At 40.0% G+C, this 25,145-nt stretch overlaps 1 protein-coding gene across 1 annotated transcript; it reads right to left on the bottom strand.

Annotated features, from left to right (window-relative positions):
* Positions 1–94: 94 nt before the first annotated feature.
* On the bottom strand, positions 95–24,378 carry LOC121520302 (voltage-dependent calcium channel beta subunit-associated regulatory protein). The gene is made up of 11 exons (XM_041803676.1): positions 24,337–24,378; positions 23,981–24,160; positions 20,108–20,179; positions 11,669–11,814; positions 11,437–11,498; positions 11,176–11,338; positions 10,904–11,084; positions 8,569–8,712; positions 6,925–7,123; positions 4,256–4,457; positions 95–4,174 (listed from the first exon to the last, which is right to left on the bottom strand). The coding sequence occupies exons 3-11, from the start codon at positions 20,153–20,155 to the stop codon at positions 2,293–2,295; spliced, it is 3,027 nt and encodes a 1,008-aa protein (XP_041659610.1). The 5' UTR covers positions 20,156–20,179; positions 23,981–24,160; positions 24,337–24,378; the 3' UTR covers positions 95–2,292.
* Between the last annotated feature and the right edge of the window lie 767 nt (positions 24,379–25,145).

The following is a 25,145-nucleotide window of genomic DNA, read 5'->3' as shown; positions in this document are numbered from 1 at the left end:
ATCTTTATTCTTTTATTTATTTTGCATTTACATGGCAGAGAGGCACGCTTTCCTTGTCTTTCTCTGAGTCTGAACCTTGCATATCAAGAGCCAATGCCGCTCAACTGCAGGCGTCGCATCGTCACTATCACCCAGTCGCTTGTTTTCCAGTGATGCTCTTTGTTGTGCAGATCACATCAGCGGGAGCCCTGCCCCCCTCTTACGCACCCAGGCCCATCATCATCATCAGCCCCTCAGTGGGAATAGATCAGAGAGCAGGTGAGTCACAACTCTGAGGGAGGGAGAGAAAGCAGCGCTTAGCACGTCAGCAAGGTCGAAAAAGAGAGGCTCCCCCTTCAACGAGACGCACGGTGAGGATGAAAAATTTTCCAGCGGTATGATAAGTAAGCGAGAATAACTTTTGATCTCCGTTTTCTTTGACAATATTTGTATGTTAGTCACACAGTATGCCATCGAACAAATTACATGACTCACATGAATAGGTAACATTTTTTTTTCTGTTTTTATTCAGAAAAATCTTCAGTCCAAAAACAATATTTGCCTCAGTTGGTCCCACGAAGTCTAGCCTTTGTATTGGCTGCAAGACAAATTCTCTGCATCAATCGTTTGAGTCATAATAAAGCAGATGGTTCAACATAAATGAGTACAAAGACACGAGTTTCATAAGATACTGTAGCTCAAAACCATGTGTTTGATAGATAAAGGAACAAGCTGTACCTTTTCTGTATTCCCATGAGACATTCTTCATCATACAACATGCAGCAATACTCTCATGTTGAAGAGATGAACTTTGACATGAAGACAGAGTGATTAATATGTAAAATAATAGTTGCCTTCAGAGTATTATGTAAAGATGTAAATAGACAATTTCCCACTTATATAACAAATCTTATAAAGTGTGGGTGTGTCATTACTATGTTCTTTGACATTCTCTAGCTTCCTCATTTTTACTGTTTTCAGCCTGAGGCCCAAACAAATCCTCAGAAATGGGTCACAAATATGTGCTTAAAAATACTGGGCATTATTGTTTGAACATGAATAAGAGGTACATTTGTGGGGAACTATTTCCAGCTGTGGATTAACACAGATTTTTGTTCTGTTTACTGCAGCACAGCGAGTGATGTGGGAATCACTCAAAATAAACTGAGGTCACAGCGCCTAGCAATGAAGGAACTGTCATCAAGATGAGCAAATAGTGGCATTTTGTCCAACTTTTAATGTTTCATAGTGTTTGTTTTTCAAAGCCATTTGTTTACATAAAGAAAAATATGTTTAGGTACCTTACTTAATTATTACAGAGTATGTCCTGCTCAGTTTTAAGAACAGACAGTGCTTCTGCTATCAGTTTCAACCTCCGCATTCACATCATCGACTCTGTCCCTGGACCATCTGTGTTAAAAAAAAAAAAAAAATGCCTGAGAGGCTCCTGTGTCAGTGCTTTTAAGTATAATCTATCAGCAGTCCCACAGAGATACAAATCACTCAGCTTGAGCCCACTGAAGTTTCTGAACGCCTCTTAAACGATGACTAATGAGGACATTTAGCCAAAAAAAAAAAAACTATAAAAATAGATGAAATAAGAGTATAAAAATTCTTTATGCATTTATTTTCTCTTCTTTGTCAGCAGTCACACAGAAATTGTGTGCAGAAGTTCTCCACATCTACTGATACTGTTTAAAGAGATAAATCTGGTAAATAAATGATATGGAATTCAAATTGCCATAAAAAACACCAGTTTTTTATGGAGACAATACTGTTATGTTGATCAAGACAAGGACACTTGAGGAGGATATGGTTTGAAAATAAGAGAAATGCCAGAAACTCCCATCATTATTGTTCTTCCCATCAAAGTGCTTCATGTTTTAAGCTTAAATCTGTACACTATTCACATAAACATTGTTTGGACACAGAATAGCATGCTGAAAATTCACAGTTAAATGGGAAATATTGGTGTTTTTCCTCTAAAGATGGGCCTGTATTTGTATGGCTATTGAATAAATGCATCTGAGTTGTAGAAGAGTTACCTGCAAGAAAATGGGGATGTTGCATTGCTTTGCGATGGAAACCAAAGTCTGAACGGAAATGCTGAACAGAGAAGATAGGTCTGTCTTTTAAAGTGTGTTTTTGTCTTGATGGATCAGTTGTGAGAGCATGTGTATCAGATTGGTCCAAATGTAAGTGGTGCCAAAACTGACCAAGCCTAACAAGGTGTTTTAAGTGCTAAAAGACAACTTTGTTCAAGGCTTGTCTCTAAACAGACTTGAAATGAGGTTGATGAAGATTGTAAGCAGGTTATGTGGGGTTAAAGCCAGGTGATGCTGTGTTGGACACAGTAAGAACACCCCCAGTTCCTCCCTGGCTGAGTTTATCAGCAGTACGCAAGTCCCCATAGAGCCTCTCCTCCACTGCCACAACCAGCTTGTCCGTCAGGCTGCTCTCTGGCTGCAGGGAAACCTCTGACAGGATCGCCTGACTGCTGTTGTTGTTTCTGTTGTCAATCCTTGGATCCATGTACCTCTTCTGTGTCGTCACAGTGGTCAGAGACTGGCTTGTTGTGCTTTCTGCCTCTTTTTTTGTGGTGCCTTCAGCGTCACCTCTCGACTCTGCACAACTCTTTGTTGCATCAGCACCTTCTGAGGTTGAGCTGGCTGTACTCTCTGTGGTGTCCCCCGTGGCTCCTTCACTTGATGGATCTTTGTTCTCTGCGCTCTCTTTGGCTGCTTCCTCACAAGCTGCTACCTCGTTGGCCTCTTCATCAGCTGCACTTGCGATGCGTGATAGTGTGCTGTGGTACCTGGTGTCCAGAGGGTATCCTGCGCTGTCACCTCTCCGCAGCGGGGTGAATCTCTGTCTCTCCAGAGATGGGGAGTACCTCCCCCCAGCACTGGACCCTGGGTCACTGTATTGCTTGTGTCTCTGCCACTGCTTTCGGAGGTGAACTCTGGATCTATGCCTGGTGCGCAGCGGAGAATCCTGCTGGTCAAACCTTGGATCGTGACGTAGGAACTCGTTGAAAAGAGCGTCTGTCTTCTCATCGATGCTGTAATCACGACGGCGGAAACGAGGTTTGTGCGGACTACAGGGCTGCTGGATTGGTTTCATCAGTGGAGACATATGCTGTGGTTGAGATTCTGTAGGTTTCTGAGGATGGAGGGACTTTAGAAGTTGATATGGTTCATGAAGGATCAGAGAGTGACTGCCAGTTTGAGATCTGTCCTTGAGTTTCTTCTCTGTATCGGTGCTGTCAGCCATCTCATCTTCCAGCTCCTCCTGAAACAGCCGGGCCTCAATGCTCTCACACACTGAACCTTTTCTCCCTGAGCTGGTGAAGAACAACCTTCTTTCAGATGCAGTCTTTCCACGAGGAGCCCCAGGAGTCCCAAAGAGTCTCATCTCCTCGGGGGCTTTTGATGGTGCTTCAATAGAGGCATAACCACTGTCCATCTGGAGGAGCTTACGGTTGCTAGCCTCCCCTTCCCCTCCAGCTCCACTTCCCATCTCACTTTCCCCACCTGATGCCCCTCTGCCTACTCCCTCTAAGCCCTCTCCCTCCCCTTCTCCTTCGGGCTCATCATCCAGGTCTTGGGACAAGCAGCTGTCCAGTCCAGAGCGAGCTCCTGCACCAAGGGATGAAACACTGTCAGCATCACTACGGATGGACTCTCTATCTGTGCTGCTCTGGTCCGATGAGGCATATTGCTCCAGAGAGGCTCGCAAACTCCAAATGTCTCTGTACAGGGACGGAGGTGCTTCCGAACTCTCTTGGCGAATCATGAAGGTAAGAGATGAGCCAGAGTCAGTTCGACATCTGGCTTCAGCACCCAAAACCAGTTCATCTCCATTATCTATTTCCACCTCGCTCTTATTCCTCAAATCTGATGTCACATTGTCTGTTCTCACGTCAGCAGCTTTACTCAGCAGGTCTTCAAACCTCTCCTGTATGGCGGCGTCCTGTTGTTCCCCAAACAAGTCGTCTTCCTCAGCAGATTCTCCCTCGACTTCTGCTGCTTCTGTTCTTATTCCTGCACCAAACTTTGTTTCCTTTTCTGTTCCCGTTCCATTCTCTGTGGCTTCCTCTTGCCTCTGGATTTGACAATCATTTGTTGGCAAACAGAGATCCTCTCTTCTGGCACTGCTGCTACCACTTACCTCCTCCATGGCCTCCAACTGTAGGCTACACAGAGGAAGTTACAGTCAGTTAATCAACAATTATATGGATTTCATGCAAGTCATGGAGGAATAGGAGGGGCTGTACCTGCTGAGGAAAACCGAGGATGAGGGTGCATTGACGGGGTGAGATAGAGACTCTGCAGAGAGTGCCTGAAGGCTGCTTGTCTGGCTGAGAGTTTGTGGGAAAGATTGAACAACATCATCTCGTAGAGGAGAGTCGTCTTCAGTGTGATCAGTGGTTTCACTCGCTGCCCTCTGTCTCTGAAAGGGCTTTCTCTTTGGAGATCCTGTAAGAAGTCATATGAAGAAATCGGAGTGGTCCAATTGACAACTTTTTCAGTCCCTTCAGAAAGTTGCGATTGCACCTTAATTAATTAACCCTAACCTTAACCAACTGCACAACCCTCCAGTTCTGTCAAATCACCATTTTCTTCAAATTTGACTTTCTTCCCCACGGGTCATATCATGTATGTTATCAGAAACTCTATCATTCAAATAATAATACGTAAAGGTTTGGGGTGTTGTAAAAACATAAGAGGGTTTCTTTAAATGTGTCTTTACTATCTGAGTACTGCATGCCAGAGGCTTGCTTATTTATTTCTGATAAGCCGGCTGAACTATGGGGTAACTTTCTTTTCAAGAGGTGATTCTTTGTAGCATTAAAGGTGTTGTGTGTAATATTTTGTAGCATTTAGCAAAGCAAACTTGGTAAAAATTCAACATAATATTTATAAGTCAGTCCCTCTACACAAGTGTTTAATTACTTGGATATATAAATTGTTTTATTTTGGTCAATATAGAATTAACTTTTTATTCATACATAGGGAGGATCCCCTCCATGGACTATGCCATCTTGGATTTTTGCATCTTGCCTGTTTCTGCAGTAACAAAAGGGAATCCATTCTGTGTCTCCTTGTGATTACATATCATTTTATCACAGATGAAAGTTGTATAATGTTGGGAGCAACAGACCATACATTTGTGATGGCCACTCAAAGACCGTTCATCTGAGATGCCCTATATTTCAGAAAGGAAGTGCTGTAATTTGCTGGTACAAAGTATTTACTGTTTTGGATTGTTTTTATTTCAACTTTATTCATAAAGAAAGTCTGGGAGTTACAGTCATCAGCTGTATCACAAACAGTACAGACTAAGAAACATCTCGTAAATAAAACAGAGGACAAAGGTCAGGTCTAATCTGGGATTAAATTATGCTAGATCAGTCTTAGAAGTAGTCACACAAACTGTGGCTAGCTTTAACTAAAGCTAACAGCTATGTAATTAATGTTACTACATAAGCCAATGTAGCTAAGTTGGCTTAAGCAAATGTAGCTAATGTAGCTACGTAGATAATGTACCTATGTTGCCTACAGGGCAGCTTTGTGTGCTTTGCTTCAGCTGTGTTAGCTTTGGTAGCTACGTTAGCAAAGTAGATCCATTATCTATAGCTAAGTTAGCTTTGGTGTGGGGAGCTTTAGCAAATGTAGCTAAAGCTAACTTAGCTACTCAAATAACAGCAGCTAACAGTGCTATGTTTGTAAACTGTGTTTGTTGCGTTACAATGTTTTCATGGAGGATAAGACAGTCTTTTTTTCTCATAAGAAGCCTTTTAAAGACCCTGTAAAGTTAAAATAAATCTGTATTTGGGTCTTTTGTATGACAGGTAACTGTTTAATAAACCACCAGGTCAAAATTAAGTCAAACAAAACATCTCTAGGTTTATAAAAACGAAGCTACAAATTATGAGAAATGAGGCCATAAAATCTGCTCTAGGACAGTGGGGGCGTGTCTCTTGAATGAGCTGAAGCCACGCCCACTTAGGTGAAAAATTATACTCTCAGATTTAAAAAAAAAAAAAAAAATGCTACAATCTGAATCTCTCTGTTATATTTTAAACTATCCATAGACCACTGTGGCTGATAGATTTGACAAATTTACCTCACAGTGAACAAAAACAGCATTTAACTGTTAACTTTCAATAAAGGCAGTGACATCAGCTAACAAACAAACGGTACTGAGATGAACTGCTCTTTGACTTTATATTTTAGTGTTAGAGGGGCAGGGTCATTCCCCACTGTGGGCTCATGACATCATGAGTCCACATATTTGCCCCGCCCAAATTAAACCTGACCAGGAAAGAGGTGAAAAAAACTTTCTAATGGTCTAAATCCAAAATTCAGTCCTATGTAGATCTCCGTTTTTTTCACGTTTACAGCAACCATATTCCAACACATCTCGAGTGTTAAGACACAAATTTTGGATTTCACTTTACAGGGTCTTTAACTTTTGGTACCCACACCCTAAACAGAAGTTGTTGGTTTTCCCATTTTATTTAAAAAGTTTGAGCTTTTATTTCCATTCTGAGATAAACGCCTTCTTAGATGAATGGTCGTGAGATTAGCTGTCAGAGATGAACAGTCTGCAGCCAGACTGTCTTGATTTTGTCCCCTTGTGCTTCCCATAATGCTTTTTATGGACAATCAGTCTTTGTTCTTTACACTGCATCAACCATTTTTTTCTGTTGCTGATAGATGAGTCAGGATTGATTTTAAAGAGGCATTAAGTAGTTAGATTTTAATCCTCTCTATATCAATTCTTTAAAATATCAGCCAAAAAAACAATCTAACAAAAGTCCATCTTATCTTATCAAAAATATGCCCATAAAGTAGGCCTGTTATTCTCCTTGCTTTTGTGTAGTTAGACTTCAGCCACAAATGGAAAGCTTACTAATCTATTTATAACATTTATCCAAACCTTTAGCATCCAAGCTGGCAGCCCGGTGGCTGCTGTCAAACTTCCACCTCCTGAAGTAAGGTCCTGCCCCCTCCAGACTGGCATGACGCCGCAGTTTAGAGAAGAAATGTAGAACTGAACTCTGGCTCAGAGCTTGACTCAACTCTCCTCTTATCCTTCTCTCTCCGTCAGCCTCTCCTCTGTCCCCAACGGCCTCCATCTGAAAGGAGAAAGGAATAGAGAGGAGGAGGCAGAGAGTGAGGGGGAAGGGGTTCAGGCAGACTGGCTGAGTTGAATCGTGACGATCAGAGGCAAAGCCCTCGGGGGACAGCAGTTTGTCATATTGTCACTCATTTTCAGTGATGACTGAAGTCACAGTGCATGGTTGTGTTTACAGCCTGTGGCCTATCACAGCTCTAGTTATGGATTCATCTTCAGCGAAGAGTCCAAATGTGTAAAAGAAGCCGTGGACCAAAAGTGCCAAGTTTTACTAACTCATAATTTCACTGCAGAAAAAGGGAACAGTTGAAAAAGTTGAAGGAAAGTGCTCTTAGAAGAGACAGAAATACCAGCTTTAATTTGAAACTTTTCCCACAGGCATTCCTCAGAGTCTGAGAGTTTAATGTTTCATTAACAGCAAGACCCAAGGAGGAAATTATTAATTTTGCTTGAGGAAAAAAAGGTAAAAAGAAAAAACTGATGAAATATTCCCTTATGTTGCTAAACGTAAGTGGGGTGATAAAACAAGGTTAACTATAAATCCATACAACCAGCTTTGAGAAGCTGTTCAGGGTTAAAAGCTAATGGTAGTTTGTTTTCATGCTTGCAGACACATCACTAATAACCTTTATTTTAGTGTAATTTTTAAATTTCAACTTACAAAGTTGACAATAAAAGGCAGGTTACTCTACTATAATAAAAGGCATTCACTAAGAAACTGTAGAAGTTTAAAAGACATAACGGTATAAAATAAGTGCTTTTTGGTTTTATTTAGCTAACATGCTGATGTTTATCATGTAAGTGTATATGTTATCTTGCATGTTGGCAGTCTAACATTCATTATTTATCCATATATTCCAAGCTACAAAAGCTGTCTGTCATAGTAGCAGACAAGATAAAGTGCTGCTAAGATGCACTTTTGGCCTTTTAGTCAAGGAATTGCTAAACCTATTGCTATAGAGTACAACTACTCAAATTGATCTAAAACTGAATGTTGCAGTTTGGACCTCAGGTGAAACAAAATCTAATTAGAAAAAATAGTTGAAACAAAACAAAGTTAAAATGTTTGCAATATTTGGTTTTCAGAGCAAACATCCTGGACCCACTGAAAATGGCTAAGTGACCCACTTTGGGGTCCCAACCCACCTGTTGAGATCCACTGGTCTGGAGGTTAAAAAAACTAATTTTGAGTACCAATCACATTTACAAAGGTTTATCTGCCTGTTTTTCATGACAATGCATGTCAGTCTCTGGGAGTAACTGTTACAAAGATATCTTTGTTTTTAGTTTATCTTCTAGGAATTGTGAATCTCTACACTGGATGTCATGGTGATCCTTTGACTTGAGTCTGGGGTGTTTCAATCAAAATGTGATCCTCCATATTAACTAAAATACCACAGTGCCTGTGACTAATAATCAGAACAAAGAGTTCAAAGGTTCACTCACAGTCTGGGAGCGTGTGTGTTGTGATTTCAGGGCTGTTAATGCTGGTCTTAGGCCCTGGTCCAGGATGGTTGAGTGATGCGGGTCTCCTGGAAGACCCCCGCTCAGACTGTGGCCCTTCCAGTCTGGGACTCTTCTGTCAGTGGGCTGATAAAATCAGAATAAGTTAGATCGATCCCTGTTTGTGTTCAGGTTGTCAAAGTGTTAAAAACCTTGTCATACCACATATTTTACAATGGTACAAACTCTTTTTTGTTTTGATTATTTTTATAATCAAAAACTACAGGAGCTACATATTTTTCCATGTTTTTGTGCAATTTGGAAAGTCTGCTGGACTTTGGTTACAATCAAGGCTGCCATAAGGAGGATAAAGGGGCCTCCTGGGGCCCAGCCAAACTGGGCACCACTGGAGGTCAGCAAAATCATGGTTTATTGTAAAATTTAGCTGTGATATACAAAAAAATATTTTCAATTGTGCTGTGGTCCAATATAACCATTTTAAATGTAAACCTCTTTTCCTAAAACAGGATTACCTTTTTTGTCATGTTTAATGTGGATGAACTCATTCAACTAGTGATTTCAGACTTCACTTCTAAGCCATAATGTGCAAAAATGTCAGGATGGTAGAAAGTAAAGCAGAAGAAACTGAGGCAGCTTTAATGGAAAAAAAAAATTAAATAGTTGCAAAAAGTAGTGCAAAGGGTTTAGAAGTAGTGAAAATGGGTCAAAAAGCGGCAAAAAATCTGTATGAAGTAGGGCTGTCAGAGTTAATCCCAGTTAACTATGATCCACAATCACTGCACTTATTTTCTTTAATTACAATTAATGCTTTTAGACCCTTTCAACACATTTTGGTTAATTACTGTAACATTTCCCTGCAGCCATAGTGGTGTAAAAGAAGTCCACCACTGCTCCTTAATGTCTCATTTCATTTGATAAAAAAATACCAGGCAGCACAGAGCACAACTCAAAAGTCATCTGTACATTGTGTTATCAAACATTTACCTTTTTACTGTTCCCTTATTTCCTTCTTAATCCTTGAAAAGTTCCTTTTTTCTGTGGTTAAGTTCATGTGATAATCTTCCCTCTACCTAAAAAAGCAGGTCTATATCTAAACAGGAAGGACCCATTGTTTATGGCAGTTGAAACATGGAAAAACAACACAAGATCAGTTTTAAATGCAAAATAGAATTTAGAAATGAGATATAAAGAGTGTGACTAATCACTATTAACTAAGGAAATCCTGAGATGAATCGCGATTTTAAAAATGTATCTTCTGACAGCCTTTTAAAAGAGGTAAAATTGTGCCAAATTTGGCAAATGAAAAGGTTTCAAGGTGCAAAAAGGGGTTAACAGAGCTCAAGATTAGCAGGAAAAATGGGTTAGAATGGATTAAAGTGGCAAAGAAGTGGTGAAGATTGGTTAAATAGTGTTAAAAAGTAGAAATTAGCACAAATAAATATTTTTTACCTCAAAAACCAGTAATAGCCTAACACACTCTTAAGCTGCAAAATGTGGTGACTGTTTGAAAGGATGCTAGCGCCTATGCTACTGATCCAACGACTATCGATATCATCAATAAATCACATCTGGAGCAGGCCCATTTACTCAGTTTTTCAAGGGCCCTGCAAATTCTGTGGGCAGGTTTGTTAACAATTAGTCTCCAAAAATGTGGTTCCTAGGACTACTTTTACAGTATTTACATGAACAGGTATCAATATAATGACATTTGTACTGAAAACCATTGTAAAGTTTAACATTCTGGTATCTTGAGAACTAAGTAAGCACAGATACTGATACCAGTGTCATGTATCTGTGAGTGAATTATGTGAGTATGTTGTTAAAGTTGAGATAGTGTCTGCATTTTGGTGATATCCATCCATCCATCCATTTTCTATACCGCTTATTCTGTTCTGGGTTGCGGGGGGGCTGGAGCCTATCCCAGCTGTCATCGGGCGAGAGGCGGGATACACCCTGGACTGGTTGCCAGTCAATCGCAGGGCTGACATATAGAGACAGACAACCAGGCACACTCACATTCACACCTACGGGCAATTTAGAGTCACCAATTAACCTACCATTTTGGTGATATTTTAACATAAATAAGGATGACAAAAGTAGAGAGGATGAAAACTATGCACTGATAAATTGTCAAGAGTAGGATGAAGAGCATTTGATAAACTTTCTAAATAATGTTAAGAACTGTTCTGGTATTATTAGCACTCATGTTTGTACTCGCTATCAGTAAGTACCTAAATGTAAGTAGCCTACTCATACTTGGTCTGGAGAAATGTGGAACAGGTGCATCCCAAATGACAACCCAAGTGTGTAAGGTTACCTGATAGATGGTGAGGGGCAGTTTGGGAGCAGTAGCCTCACTTATGTTGACCGTGCTGCTCTCTGTTGAGTCACACTCCATTATGGTGAGGATCTTTAAATCACACGGAGCCGGAGGCAGGTGGAGGTGAGTCAGCCGGGCCTTTTTCAGGTGGTGGAAGTCTCCCTCTGTCAAAGTGTATCTGAGAAAGACAAAACATTTTATCTTGCTGCATCAACATACCTTACTACATATAATGTTTAAAAATGTATCTAAGTTCAGCATGCCATTACCTGCGTCCTTTATCCTGAGTCGTCTTCTCCTGTTCGTAAAGTGCAGATTCATTGAAGGAGACTCTGCGGCCAGTGGACCCGGTGGAGACGAACCGCTCTGACTCTCCATCGTGACAGCTTGAAGCTGAGAGAGCATCTGATTCATCCAGATGAATGGTGATCTCTGAGTGATGAAGAGGACAAGGATAGACAGAGAAAGAGTTAGTTACAAAAGTGGACTCAAAAATTTATGTAAGGAGTGAATAAATACTCCTATCTGACCTTGGGTGGGCTGAGAGTCCTCAGCATACGTGGTGTTTGTCTTCTCGAGGTCATCACTGGCTCTGAAAGAGAGAAGAAGTTGAAGTCTTTCCACTCTCACAGCTCTCAGTTTTCATATTCAGTACAGCTTTAATCCGCTGCTGTCACAATCACGCTGGCTGCCATGATCCCCATTTGTGTGTTTGCAGAAGAGTCAGAGGCTGCAAGGTCCCACACACTATGAGTCACCCACCTGGAGTAGCGTCGCCCCCCCATGCAGCAGCGGTGACAGAAGAGGAGCAGCAGGGAGAGCAGCACCAGCGTCCCCCCGGCGAAAACACTCAGCAGCACCAACAGCAGCACATAGTTCTCCACCTGGCCCGCAGACACGGGTACGTCCTGATGGAGGGAACCAGGGCAAGAGGTTAGGACCCTGACAAAGGTGCATACACTGTCATGTCTCCTCCAAATTGGGCTACTTTTAACATACTGCCGCGGGTAGAGAGGCAGGAAAACATGGAACATGGCACACAGACATACACGCCACCCACAGAGCAGCAGAATGTCTGGCTTTGTCACTTTAACTTGTGATATTAATGAGCAGCTTAAATAATGCCTTTAACTCAACACTACAACAAAAATGTATTTAGTTCTATCATATGTTTTAATTCTGTTCGTAATTTCAACCTGTTAAAATAGAGTGTTGTCTAAACTTTTTTGCCCAGGGCACACATAAGATCAAGACAAAATCTGTAAGCACAATATTTTCATATCCATGCAAAATCGCCTCTTAAACACATTGCAGTATATTTAGTTGTTGTGTAGTTGTAGTAAAAATGTATGGTTTTACAAATTCCTGAGGCACACGTGAACTTGCTTCAAGGCACACCAGTCTGCCTTAGCAGGTTATTTGGAAACCACTAAAGTATTTAAATAATCAAAAACAGTAGCGGGGTCAGGATGTTTGATGGTCAAAAATGGCCAAAAATAAAAAAGAAACCAGCTATATCCTGTGGGGCACCAGCACACAAGTTTGGGCAAATTTTGTCCACATAGAGGGCACCAAAGAAGGTGTCTTGTCACATCTTGCATATTAACAGGGCACCTAAAAGGTGAATGTGTCAAATTTGCCCCCTAAGAAGACATCAAAAAGGAAAATTTGGCAAATTTTGCCTTCAAAGATGGCACCAAAGAGAGCATTTTGTCAGATTTTGCCCACAAAGATGGCATTTTATCAAATTTTGTTCATACTGAGGGCATCTTAGAGGGCACTTTATCAGATTTTACCCATTGAGAAGGCACCAAGGAGGGCACTTTCTGAAGTTTTTTTCCCCAGGTAGGGGGCCCCAAAGAGGACACATTTTGTCAAATTTTGCCCCCTTAGAAGGCATTTTTTCAATTCTGTCCATACTGAGGGCATCCTTGAGGGAACTTTATCAAAATTATCCCATTCAGATTGCATTACAGAGGGCACTTTGTCAAATTTCCCAAATTAGGTGGAATCAAAGAGGGCACTTTGCAAAATTTTTCCAATTGAGAGGGCTCCAAAAAGGCAAATTTGTAGGGCATCCTGGATGGCCTTAATCACATTTACCTTTCATAGGGGCATTCAATCAGGGCACTTCCACAACCATTGTTTTCAAACATTAGTGGACCAGGAGGGCAACTGCCCCCCTCTGATTCCACCAGTATAAAAAAATAATTGAACAAGGAAAGCAAACTTAAATTGGGAAATTATCCTTAATAGTATTGACTGCAATATTCCACTCTGAGCACACAGTGTATCCGTAGATTGGACTCAAACCAAGCAGTAACCTCTGTGGTTAAAAATAATAATAATAATAATGAAGTCCAAAAAAACTGCAGTTTTTCTAGTGTCCACCATAGGCTGGCTGAAGTTAAAAGCTTTAGCTGCAGCACTGTTCTCCTTTTTATCTATTCAAATGGGGTTTATGTATAATTTTGGATTTCTTGGATTCTAGATGCATTTCCCACTTGATAAAGCAAAAATAATGGTAAACTTTTCCTAGCTAACAAAACATTTGGAAATAAAATATTCACAGAAACTTAACCTTGCAAAGCAGATGGATTCGCCCGTTTCCGTGTTTCTCACTGGCAAATTCATCTTGCAAAGCTCCAAACTGAACAGATTGGGCCCGGTAGAGAAAGTGACAGGACCAATCAGGAGTAAGAAGCAGTACTTTTGGGCTCATGACGTATGCAAGTAGCAACAAGAGGCTGGTGCAATTATGGCGGAAGACATTAGCTTGAAAAATAATCAAAATATTAGCTTTCAAACAAAAATAAAAATGTATTAATTTTCTGTTTTGGGCTGCTGTGTAAATGCATGTCTATTTCTTGTGTTTAAATAGCATTGTTGCAGCCTCTAACTAACACAATAACGCTGAAGTGTCCATACTGTGGGTGTGTTGTTGTTGTGAGCTTTGCTGCTGTGTCAAACCTGCAGCTTCAAACATTGATTCCTCTCCCTTTGAGCTCTGCAGCAATGAGGAATGTCTTTGTCACATTACGCTGTCAGATAAGCAGCCTAATATTTAATAAGGGGTTGAATTAGCACTGAAAGACTTTCTTAAGTCGCCACTCCCTGCAGTGATTCTTATCCACTCACACACATGCTCATATACATCCTGCCCGTGTACACACACACATACAGAGACAGCTACTCTCTCTGATTAATACTCTCAGTCTTGGCTGAGCGAGCGCGGGGATGCTAATCGAAACGTCAGCGAGACCCTTAATTCAATTTCCCAGCTCTTCTCAATGAGAGGGAAATGAGGCCTCCGCGGGCTAAAAATGGAAATTTGGAGGAGGAGGAGGAGGATGCAGACGCACATGAGCAATCCCCACACAAGACTTTCCTGGCTCTTCTTCCAATGTCAGTATCAATAGAGAGCGCAAGAACAATTGGTCCCTTTTCCCTGCCACAAATGGAAAACTCTTCCATTGAAACATTAAGGGTTATAAAATGTTAAAGGTTGAACTGGTTTAAAGGAATCAAAGAGGTGGAGATGCTTCTTATAGAGCACAGACTGACCTTTAGATGACAACGACTTTAACAGGAGGGGTCAGATCTGCTGCTGAATACACATACACACATTTGATCCACTATCTGTCTGATCAGTTAATCATTTTATCATTTTTATCTGAAGTGTAAAAATTTGGTGTTTGAAAAATGAAGCCAACATGTCAGTAAAAAAAGTGCAGTTCCTCAAATGTCCAGTAGAGGCTGACTGCAAAAGTCCCAGAAGTCACATTACACCCATTTATAAAGAGCACATTTGGTCTAGTTAGCTCATATTGCTATTAGCAAACACTTTCCGGGGGGGGGGGGGGTGTTAATTCACATTCAAGTTATCTGTTTTGATTTTATGAAGGGTACAAGTCAGACATAATTAGTAAGTAAGTAAGTAAATTTTATTTGGGACCTCTCACAGAACAATGTCACAAAGTGCTTCACAACAGTTAAAATTAAAATACAACAAATAAAAAACAGCAAAGCATCAAGAATATGAAAAACCATGAAACAATTGCACATATCCAAATCAATGTTATAGATGTTCAAAAGCCAATCTGAAAAGATATGTTTTAAGCTCCTTTTTAAAAACCTCTGCTGAAGCAGATGAGCGCAACTGGAGTGGAAGAGAGTTCCAGGGAGCAGGCACCACATATTCAAAAGCACGGTAGCCTTTAGTTTTTAAATGCACTCGGGGAACACACCAGTAAAACCTGTTCAGAATACCTGAGTGATCGACTGGGGATGTAGGGATGGAGCAGGTCTGGAATGTAATTGGGTGCCTGCCCATGAAGGGCCTATATACGCAAACAAGGATTTTAAAATGAATTCAGAAATTAATTGGGAGCCAATGTAAGGAAAATAAAATCGGAGTGATGTGAGCTGTTCTAGTGGACTGAGTCAGTAAACTTGCAGCGGCATTTTGAACCATGTGTAACCGATTAAGGGATGATTTATTCAAGCAGGTGAAAAGGGTGTTTCAATAGTCATGCTGGGAGGATATAAAAGCATGAATCAGCATTTCTAACTCAGGCCTCAATTAGAGGTGTTGATGACTGACAGGTGCATTGTAGCTGTTTGATAAGAGGCCTCTGCTCAACACTGCCCATAAGGGGGGGAGGGTAAACCTTTCTGGGGCGCAGAGTCTTGAAGGAGCCAATGGACATTAGCAAAGACATGGTCCCTTCTAAATTGAAGTAATGGTTACCTTTTGTTTTACATCTAAATATATAATTAAGGTGGCCGGTCAGGGCAAAGGGCCTGCAAAAGCCAGACGTATTCCAAATCAAACAAAACAGCTTCAATAAGAGGAACCCCAGCTTCAAAAAGGGAAAAGCTGTGGAACCGACAAAACTGGTATTGTATGGACAAAAGTATTTGGCTACCTAAATTTTTCCCAACAGGGACTGTAATGATATTGTATTCAAATACATGTACTTTAACATGGAGTTGATATGGTTAGGTTTTTGATTTTATATAACCCAAAAAACAGGTCTGATTGATGCAGCTGGACTCAATAATTGACATGTGTGGCCAAATACTTTTGTCCATATAGCGTGTCTCCTACCACTAATCTTTGCTGTGACGTACATAAACTAAGTCTGACAGCTACCACAGGTTAGTGGTTACACAAGCATGAAAAACAACTGTATAGAAATGATCAGTCTTGCTGCTGATGTTTTAAAATGTTTTTTTTGTATGAAATATAGAGGCATCAGCATTAAATTCAGTGACATCATAGCCAGCATAAAGCTCCTCACAGGGACTAATATAACTGCAGATAAATTCAGCGTCAAAGTAGGTGTATTTAAGCAGGCAGAGGGTTTCTGTGTGTGTGTGTGTGTGTGTGATAAAGAGCAAGAACAGCTGTTTTTATGTCAACTCTGCGTTCCCTGTAAATGGGGGAGGTAGTTCCTTAAGTAAAAACATCAATCAATCTTTGTCAGCTTCAATCCTGAGCTCAATCTAACAGCACAGGAGAGAGAGAGCAGGAAAAAAGCTGACAATCACAGCACGTCAGAACAAATTAAAACACTTTTTTTCCACTTTTCATTCAGCTAAACCTGCTTCAAGCTAGCATGTGTAAAACAAGGTCTCATGTACACAAGCATGCACACATGGAGAATATTTTTACATTCATTAGATGCCGTCATGTCCTACATTCAGATGAAGTCCACAGAGATATACAGAGCAATAATGCACATATTAATAGATCCAGTTTCATGTGTGCAGCACATGCAGAGTTTGTCAGAGTGTCTGCAGCTTATTGAAATTTGCTGTTTTCACAAGCTCGGCCAAACAAGAGGAACAACACAATCAATCAGCCGAGAGCCGTGTTTCTAACTCACACTGTGGAGGCAAAGCACTGTCATTGCTCGTCCTCACAGGCGACTTTAACTGTCCAATAATCAGCCCTCAGATAAACCCCCTCCCCACTTTCTCCAGAGACTGCTGTACACATAACGACAACAGCACACACAGTCCTGTTTGTGAATCAAATCCTCTTTGGATACAGATCAGGCTGTCCTCCACACCTGGAATATAATACCTGAGACTGGAACACTGTGCTGTGTGTCTATTCTGCCTGCTGATTGGTTGGTGCTAGTGGTGGATGTCCACTTTGATGTCATAGGTAGTTCTGCTTTCAGGCAAAGATAGGTAACAGCCTCGAGCAGCAAGGAGCCCTCAGATATGTTTGCTTTAGTTATGAGATACACGTCGACCGTTATATCTAAACATTAAGAGATGGTGTTTTTTTATTGTGGGTTTATTTAAAGTTACGAGAGCATGACTCATTGATTTTGTGCTTTTTTGCCTTAAAACCTTCTTTTGTGCTCTAAAGCTCCTCTCTGGGCTTAGGTTTTGTATTTGCACTTAAAATGTCTGCATGATCTTCAGCTGCTTGCTCAGATTTCCTCTACTTTTGCTCAAACCATTCTGCTTTCCTTCAGGTTGCTTCAGCTCACTTGTATAACTGTCACTCTTTGATTTTCTCTCTTCATTTTCACGTTCGAAACTTTCTCTGCGTGCCCCAGATGTATTTCTGTTCTTGGATTTTTTTGACAAACTAGCCAATGGGAAGCTGGTAGAGGATCACAATCAGTGTATTGTCTGAGGTCAATGTATTTTCTGGCAGATCCATTTCCTGGTTGAAACCAGACTCAAAATTCAGGAGAAACTCTTGTTATTCCATTTTTGACCAAAACTGCACCAAAAAAATGGAAAAACCAGCTGTTTTTCCAATTTTTTTTTTTTTTTTTTCCAATTTTTTTTTTTTTTTTTTTTGGTTTTTGACCAAAAATGGAAAAACAGAAAAACAAGCCATTTTTCTTTTTCCCGTTTTGGTCACTAAAATGGAAAAACAAACATTTTTTAAGAAAGGGGTTCATGGGGCGCAGGGGGCCGAGTGGTTAAGGTGCGCCCCATGTATGCGGACTACCTGGGTTCGAATCAGGCCTGAGGCCCTTTACCGCATGTCTCTCCCCTGCTCTCGTCCCTGTTTCCGACTCTATCCACTATCCTCCTCTATCAAATAAAGGCACAAAAATGCCCAAAATAAACCTTTAAAAAAAAGGGGGGTCCATTTTTTTAATTTCAATTCTGTTATTTTGTTATCTTCATTTAATGAAAGACTTGGGGAAAAGGAAATCATGTGACCATTGGGAAAGGTTGGCTTTTCAAAATAAAAGCCTCCATGTCAAAACAAGAGACTTCCCTTGAATTTTAGAGTATTATTATATGCCAAAATACAATGTATGATGAACATATGATAAACATAACCTATCTGGCCCTATGTGAAAAAATATTTGCCCCCTGAACCTAATAACTGGTTGTGCCACCCTTGGCATCAATGACTGAAATCAATGTTTGCGATAACTGGTGATGAGTCTTTCGCATCGCTGTGGAGGGATTGTGGCCCACTCTTCTGCGTAGAATTGCTTTAACTCAGCCATATTGGAGGGCTTTCCAGCATCAACTGCCTGTTTAAGGTCACTCCACAGCATCTCAATTGGATTTAAGTACGGACCCTGACTTGGCCACTCCAAAACCTTAATTGTTTTTTTTTTTGTTTGTTTGTTTGTTTGTTTTGAGCCACTTAGAGGTGGACTTGCTGGTATGTTTCTGATCGTTGTCCTGCTACATAACCCAGGAGCGCTTGAGCTTGAGGGCACAAACTGATGGCCGGATGTTCACCTTCAGGATTTTCTGGTAGACAGCAGAATTCACTGTTCCATCAATCACAGCGTGGTCCAGGTCCTGAAGCAGCAAAGAAGCCCCAGACCACTGCCACCACCATATTTGACGGTTGGCATGATGTGCATTTTATCAAATGCTGTTATTTTTAATCCAGATGTGACGGGCCACACACCTTCCAGAAAGTTCAACTTTTTTCCCATCAGTCCACAGAATGTTTCTCCAGAAGTCTTGGGGATCATCAAGATGTTTTTGGCAAATGTGAGACGAGACTTTGTGTTCTTTTTTCTCAGCAGCGGTTTTGGCCTTGGAAATCTCTCATGGATGCCATTTTTGCCCAGAGTCTTTCTTATGATTGAGTCATGAACTCTGACCTTAACTGAGGCCAGTGTGGCCTGCAGTTCTTTGGATGTCATTCTAGGTTCTTTTGTGATCTCCTGGAGTTGTCGTTGCACTCTTAGAGTCATTTTGGTTGGCTGACCACTCCGGAGAAGGTTCACCACTTTTGCCAGTTTTTTCCATTTGTGGATAATGGATCTGGCTGTGGTTTGCTGGGATCCCAAAGCCTTGGAAATGGCTTTGTAACCTTTTCCAGACTGATAGATTTCAATCACTTTGTTTCTCATTTGTTCTTTAATTTCTTTGGATCGTGGCTGTGTGTTTCTTTTTGGGATCTTGTAGCCTACTTAATTTTGTCTGACAGCTTCTATTTAAGTGATTTCATGATTCAACAAATCTGGTGGTAATCAGGCCTGTGTGAGGCCAGTGAAACGAACTCAGCTTTCCAAGAACTGTGGTTAATCACGGTTAACTCATGATTTAAAAAGAGGGGGCAATCACTTTTTCACATTGGGCCAGATAGGTTTGGATGTTTTTCCTCCCTTAAAAAAAAATTAAATAATCATTCAGACACTGCATTTTCTATTTACTTGGGTTGTCTTTGTGAAATATAAAAATTGGTTTGATGTTCCAAAACATTTAAGTGTGATAAATATGCAAAAAACATCAGGAATCAGATAGATAGATAGATGGATAGATGGATTGATAGATAGAAAAACAACTTGTTTTTCCAGTTTTGGTCAAAAAAAGGAAAAAGGGGATAATAAAAGTTTCTCCCAATTTTTGAGTATGGTTTCATCCAGGAAATGGATCTGCCAGAAAATAAACTGGCTGTCTGACAGCTTGGACCCTCTTTTTTTACTTTTTTTTTTTGTTTTTGTGACCGAAATGAAACAGAAAATGGATCGTTTCCTTTTTTATTTAAATTTTCTGTCAAAAACTAAAAAATTAGAAAATGGCTTATTTTTCCTTTTCTTCCATTTTCTGTTAAGGGGGGGGCAAATAACAAGAGCTTCTCTCAATTACTGAAACTCGATTAATCCAGGAAACAGAACAGCCAGAAAATAGACTGACTGATCCCAGATAACAGATGTGAAGGTGTAGTGTGTGTACAGCTGTACTCACAGTGGAGTTGTCAGTCAGACTTGTCAGAACAGGCGAATCATCGCTCATGGTCCAGGTCAGCGTGAGTGAACCCTGCAGAGGACAGAGGAATAGTCAAAAAGAGCTGTTTTTTTTTTTTTTTACTTTATCACAGTTTTTTAAAGGTCAATAGGTGGAAAGTTTACATGAAAAGCTATTGTTCACTGATTGATTCTCTGTAAATCAAAGAAAAGATCACAAGAAAATCTTATTTTTGAAGTCCAAGCTATGCCATAGATCTCCACTGTTTTATAAAAACAACAAAACATGAAAAGAAAGCTGCCCATCTACACCTGGTGACATTTCTCTTTTTATAAAGAAGCCTAAAGATAGTTTTTATCTTAAACCTCTAAAAACACATCAAAGCATCAATTAAACCTAAGGTAAAGGCAAATCCATGGCTGTTACTCTTCAGTCAGAGTATTTGTATTTTTTTTACAATTTTGATGTCATCAGTTTCACAAAAGACAAATATAATTACTGGGGCTGTCAGCATTGATGCATTAATAATGATGCAACTAAGGTCCATAATTAACAGATTTTAAAACTGCATAAATCAAATTATTTTTTGCCCATTTAGCAAATTTTTTGTTAAACCACTGCAGCATTTCCCTGCAGCCACAGTAATGTTAAATAAGTACACCAGTTCAGAGCAAATGTTTACATGTAAAAAAAAAAAAAAGGCTACACTCTAATTGTCTGGCAAAGTACCAAAATGATGAAGTTCTGGGAGAAGGTGAGAATGTGCCTACAGAATTTATTATCTATACATACACTCACCAGCCACTTTATTAGGTACACTTGTTCAATTGTTAACACAAATAACTAATCGGCCAATCACATAGCAGCAACTCAATGCATTTAGGCGTGTAGATGTGGTCAAGACGACTTACTGAAGTTCAGACTGAGCATCAGGATGGGGAAGAAAGAGGATTTAAGCGACTTTGGTGGCTGCTGGTGCCAGACAGGCTGGTTTGAGGATTTCAGAATCTACTGGGATTTTCATGCACAACCATCTCCAGGATTTACAGAATGTGGTACAAAAAAGTGAAAATATCCAGTAAGGAGGAGGATTGGCTCACTGGTTTGAGATGATAGAAAGGCAACAGTAACTTGAATAATTACTTGTTATAACCAAGGGATGAAGAATACCATCTCTCAACAGCAGCAGAAGGCCACACTGGGTGCCACTCCTGTGAGCTAAGAACAGGAAACTGAGGCTACAATTCTCACAGTCTTACCAAAATGTTGCCTGGTCTAATGAGTCCCAATTTCAGCTGCTACATTCAGATGGGAGGTCACAACATGAAAGCATGGATCCATCCTGACTGGTTCAGGCTGCTGGTGTGTGTGTGTGTGTGTGTGTGTGTGTGTGTGATCACTCAGAATCTTTTATAATCATTGTGTTCACTGCAGAGCTGTCAGTAAATCTGACTCTGAGATAGAGAGAAATGTGTGATCAAAATAAAAGCAGAGGAGCTGAAAGAACATCATTATTTACACAGAGAGCAGCTTGTGTAACATCAGTCCATGACTGCATACCTTACCCTCACACGCTCACACATTTACTCAGCCGCACACTCCCTCACCATGTGAGAGTAATGTTTTATGTAACATCTCATACATATAATGGCTCAAGGTAACGATGATGAGGACCAAGTCCTGAATCGCAGGAACGCTCCAACAATAGAGAAGCACGCACACATGACGCTAAAAACCCTTCAACTCTTACATTCTTAAATTTGCTCAGTTTAAAGGTAAATGTGAGGTTTGAAATGAATGGTATCTGTATCCAATAAAGGCATATTTGATAAAGTTGTGTTTGACTGTACAATCAGCCTCATTTTTAACTTCTTATCTGAGAAAGTGTAACAAACAATTAATGAAATGTTCCAACACTGATAATACAGAAGAGAAACTTAAGGGAATATTACCAAAAAATGAACATAAAAAAGACAGATTTTTCTATAGCTGTCAAAAAAACTGTTTTTCTGTCTCGCTTTCAAATCTGCTGAATAACTTCTCATTTCTAAATGGTTGAAAGCCACCTCAGGAGGAATTAAATGATTCGATCGTCTTATCCTTTTTATTCCCCAAGGTCTCAAAGATGTCCTTGCAGGCTGTCTTTGTCCTTTTCTTGCTTTTATAACAGTCCACTGACGACAGTAAGCTGCAGAAGAAGTCCATTTACGTATATCATTGGACTGTGGTAACTAAGCTGTTTAACTGAACCACTTCTACTTAACAGAAAATGAACTTCCACTTATTTACAATTTATATAAGGACCTCCAGAAATGCTGATTTTTTTTCCCTGTCTATATTTTAACACACATCCAGGATCCATCCAGCATGTTCCAAACAAATCCTCTCACTTTTTTAAAGATCCCTTCCAGTTAGACTCCATACATGCTCTTTAATGTATGTATGTTGACTCACAGTGGAGCAGTCATGACTAAATGCTGATGTAAAGGCAAGATTAGTTCAAAACTATACTTCACTTTTTAATATGTCATGTTTGTACAGCAACCATTTAGGACTTTATCATGTAAGATCAAATGATTTAATCATTAATTTGATTATAATTACTTTCATTTGTGTAATTTTACCCAGTAATATAGAACCACATTCACATTAATGTGAAGTAAACTATGTGTGCTTCTTTATAGATTCTAATGTTGGTCCTTCTAAATGTTCATATGTGAATCTTATTATTGCTTTTGCTATTTTTCTCTTTTATTTAAGTAGTGCAGGCACACTTTTTCTTCACTTTGAAATATATATTAATAACTTCTATCCCTCTAATGTGAGCTGTTGTTCTAACCAAATTTCACCAAATGTGGAATCACTACAGACTTATCTTATCTTATCTTATCTTATCTTATCTTATGGAGCTCTCATTCTGTAAACACAATGCTACTTTTAATTTTCAGACAATGTAATTTAATGTTTTTGGTACCCTTAAGGATATTTAAAGGGGAAATTAAGGATACATTAATTTGAAATTGTTTAAATAGCCTATATTTTTATCTGATTAAATTTTGTACTTACATTTTCATGAATGGTTGCAGATTCTGTTCATATTGTAAGTAATTTTTGCATTACTATGAACTTAAGGATCAAACATACATTTTTATACATTTTTACTCATGCAAATGTACTTGCTTATGTATGGATTCATTTACTAAGAGAAGTATTAATGGCAAAATTTGAACACATTTTTATCTGTAGAGTGATAACGATACTTCCTTTTCTTAGTTTCTTGTCTTCTTTTTCCTCCACTTTTTCATCTTCTGTCTTATTTCTTCTTTTTTCCTCCTCCTTTGGTTTCATGATCCTGTTTTTCTCCTCTCTTCTTCTATTGTTATTATTTCAGTTCAATCTTTTATATAAGCAGGATTGTGTGCATTATTGCTATTATTATAATTATAGTAGCTGTAGGTGAGAACTGCTGCAGTGTTAATTATTCATAATAATATTTTTTTCTTTTTTTAATTGTCCTATATATTTAACCTTTGCTCACTCTAGCTTCACGAGGCGTATTTTTTTCAGAAAGTAAACAGAATCCTCCCTGCTCACACACACACATAGAAAGAAAAATATTTCGTGTGTTTTCGTGCGTAATGGTGAGTGCGTGTTAAACCCTGGCATCATCTCTCGCAGTGACCACAGACAGCACAGAGGCAGACAGACAGATGGAGGAGGCTCAGACAGACAGACAGCTACTTTCTAGTTAATTCCATCATCTGATGTTTATGATGTTAGAGCAGCAGCAGTACTACATAGAGTGATGAGGAAGAGGATAGGGGTGTAGCTGTGGATGGCGATGGTGTCCAGATGTGCAGCAGGATATCTTACGGTGTATGCAGGCGGTGTTGAGGCTCCGTGCCGACTCCTGACTACAGAGACCCGCTGCAGCCGGCGGAGCGCGGCAGCAGCAGCCTAAGCTTCATCCTCAGCATCAGCAGCATCTTCCTCTCTCCTCCGAAAAGCCTCCGATCACAGCTGTTCCACATCTCTGCGTCGTGTGCGCTCAGCCTGCGGGCACCAAATCACCGTCAGTCACACATGGAGCGGACTCACCAAACATCCCACAGAGAAAGCACCTATCCCAACATGTTACGTAATGAAATAGTGACACATTGCTCCGGGAGCACGCGTGGACAGATGAGCGGACTGGTCCTGATGAGAGCGGGATAAGAGGCGACACTCACCCGGGTGAAGAGTCAGTGCGAAGCGGCGCCCCACAGGCTCTCTGCCCCCTCTACATACTTTAATTGAAGCTTCAAATGAACACTGTAGTTATGAATGAAACCACACACGATTAGACACACCCACCCCCCGCTCCCGACGAACCACGTGACCTGCGCTGATGATGATGATGGTGGTCGATGGTGTATGTGTTGGTGATGATGAAGTGAGATGGAGGAGAAAGCCCGTCCTCTGTCACTGCTCTCTGCTCATGAATGGCGGCAGATGACGCTCCTGATTGGTTGTTGTTTCAACTATTTATTTTTAAGCTATTCCGCTTTTATATCAAGTTAAATTTTTGTATACCAATATAGTCATCCTGATTGATATTTTTCACATTTTTGTAAATACTCTTTTCTTGTAAGGCACAATGTAGGGAGAGAATAGACGGCGAATGGGCGTCCTTGTTATTCTCACTTTGCACCACATGGGGGCAGTGTTACTCCGCTTTTTTGGTAAATATGGGATTGACGTTTTTCTTAAAGATATCTTCAGTCTGTATAAAGAGTGTTCAAATTTTTATACAGGTCTATTAAATGGAAGGTTTTTTTTATTTATAGTGCATTCAGTCACTTTTTTCATTTTTTTTTTATGTTGCAGCCTGATGCTACGATCATTTATATGATTTTTTCTGTCATTATTCTACACTCAGTACCCCCCAATGACAAACTGAAAACAGAATTGTAAATTTTTTTGCAAATACACGAAAAAGAAAAACTGAAATATAATACTGACACAACTATTCAGTCCCTTTACTCAGTACTTAGTTTCA

The sequence above is a fragment of the Cheilinus undulatus genome, linkage group 13 (genome assembly GCF_018320785.1).
Source record: "Cheilinus undulatus linkage group 13, ASM1832078v1, whole genome shotgun sequence".
NCBI classification, from domain to species: Eukaryota; Metazoa; Chordata; class Actinopteri; order Labriformes; family Labridae; genus Cheilinus; species Cheilinus undulatus.
The sequence above is the reverse complement of the archived record's forward strand: the minus strand, read 5'-3'. Positions and strand labels throughout refer to the sequence as shown.

Excerpts from the sequence above, each read along its gene's own strand:
- LOC121520302 (XM_041803676.1), bottom strand. The coding sequence starts at position 20,155 with ATGAGCGATGATTCGCCTGTTCTGACAAGTCTGACTGACAACTCCACT. Across the intron at positions 11,499-11,668 it reads GGGGGGCGACGCTACTCCAG|AGCCAGTGATGACCTCGAGA; the intron begins GTGGGTGACTCA and ends TCTCTCTTTCAG. Across the intron at positions 7,124-8,568 it reads AACACACACGCTCCCAGACT|ATGGAGGCCGTTGGGGACAG; the intron begins GTGAGTGAACCT and ends TTCTCCTTTCAG.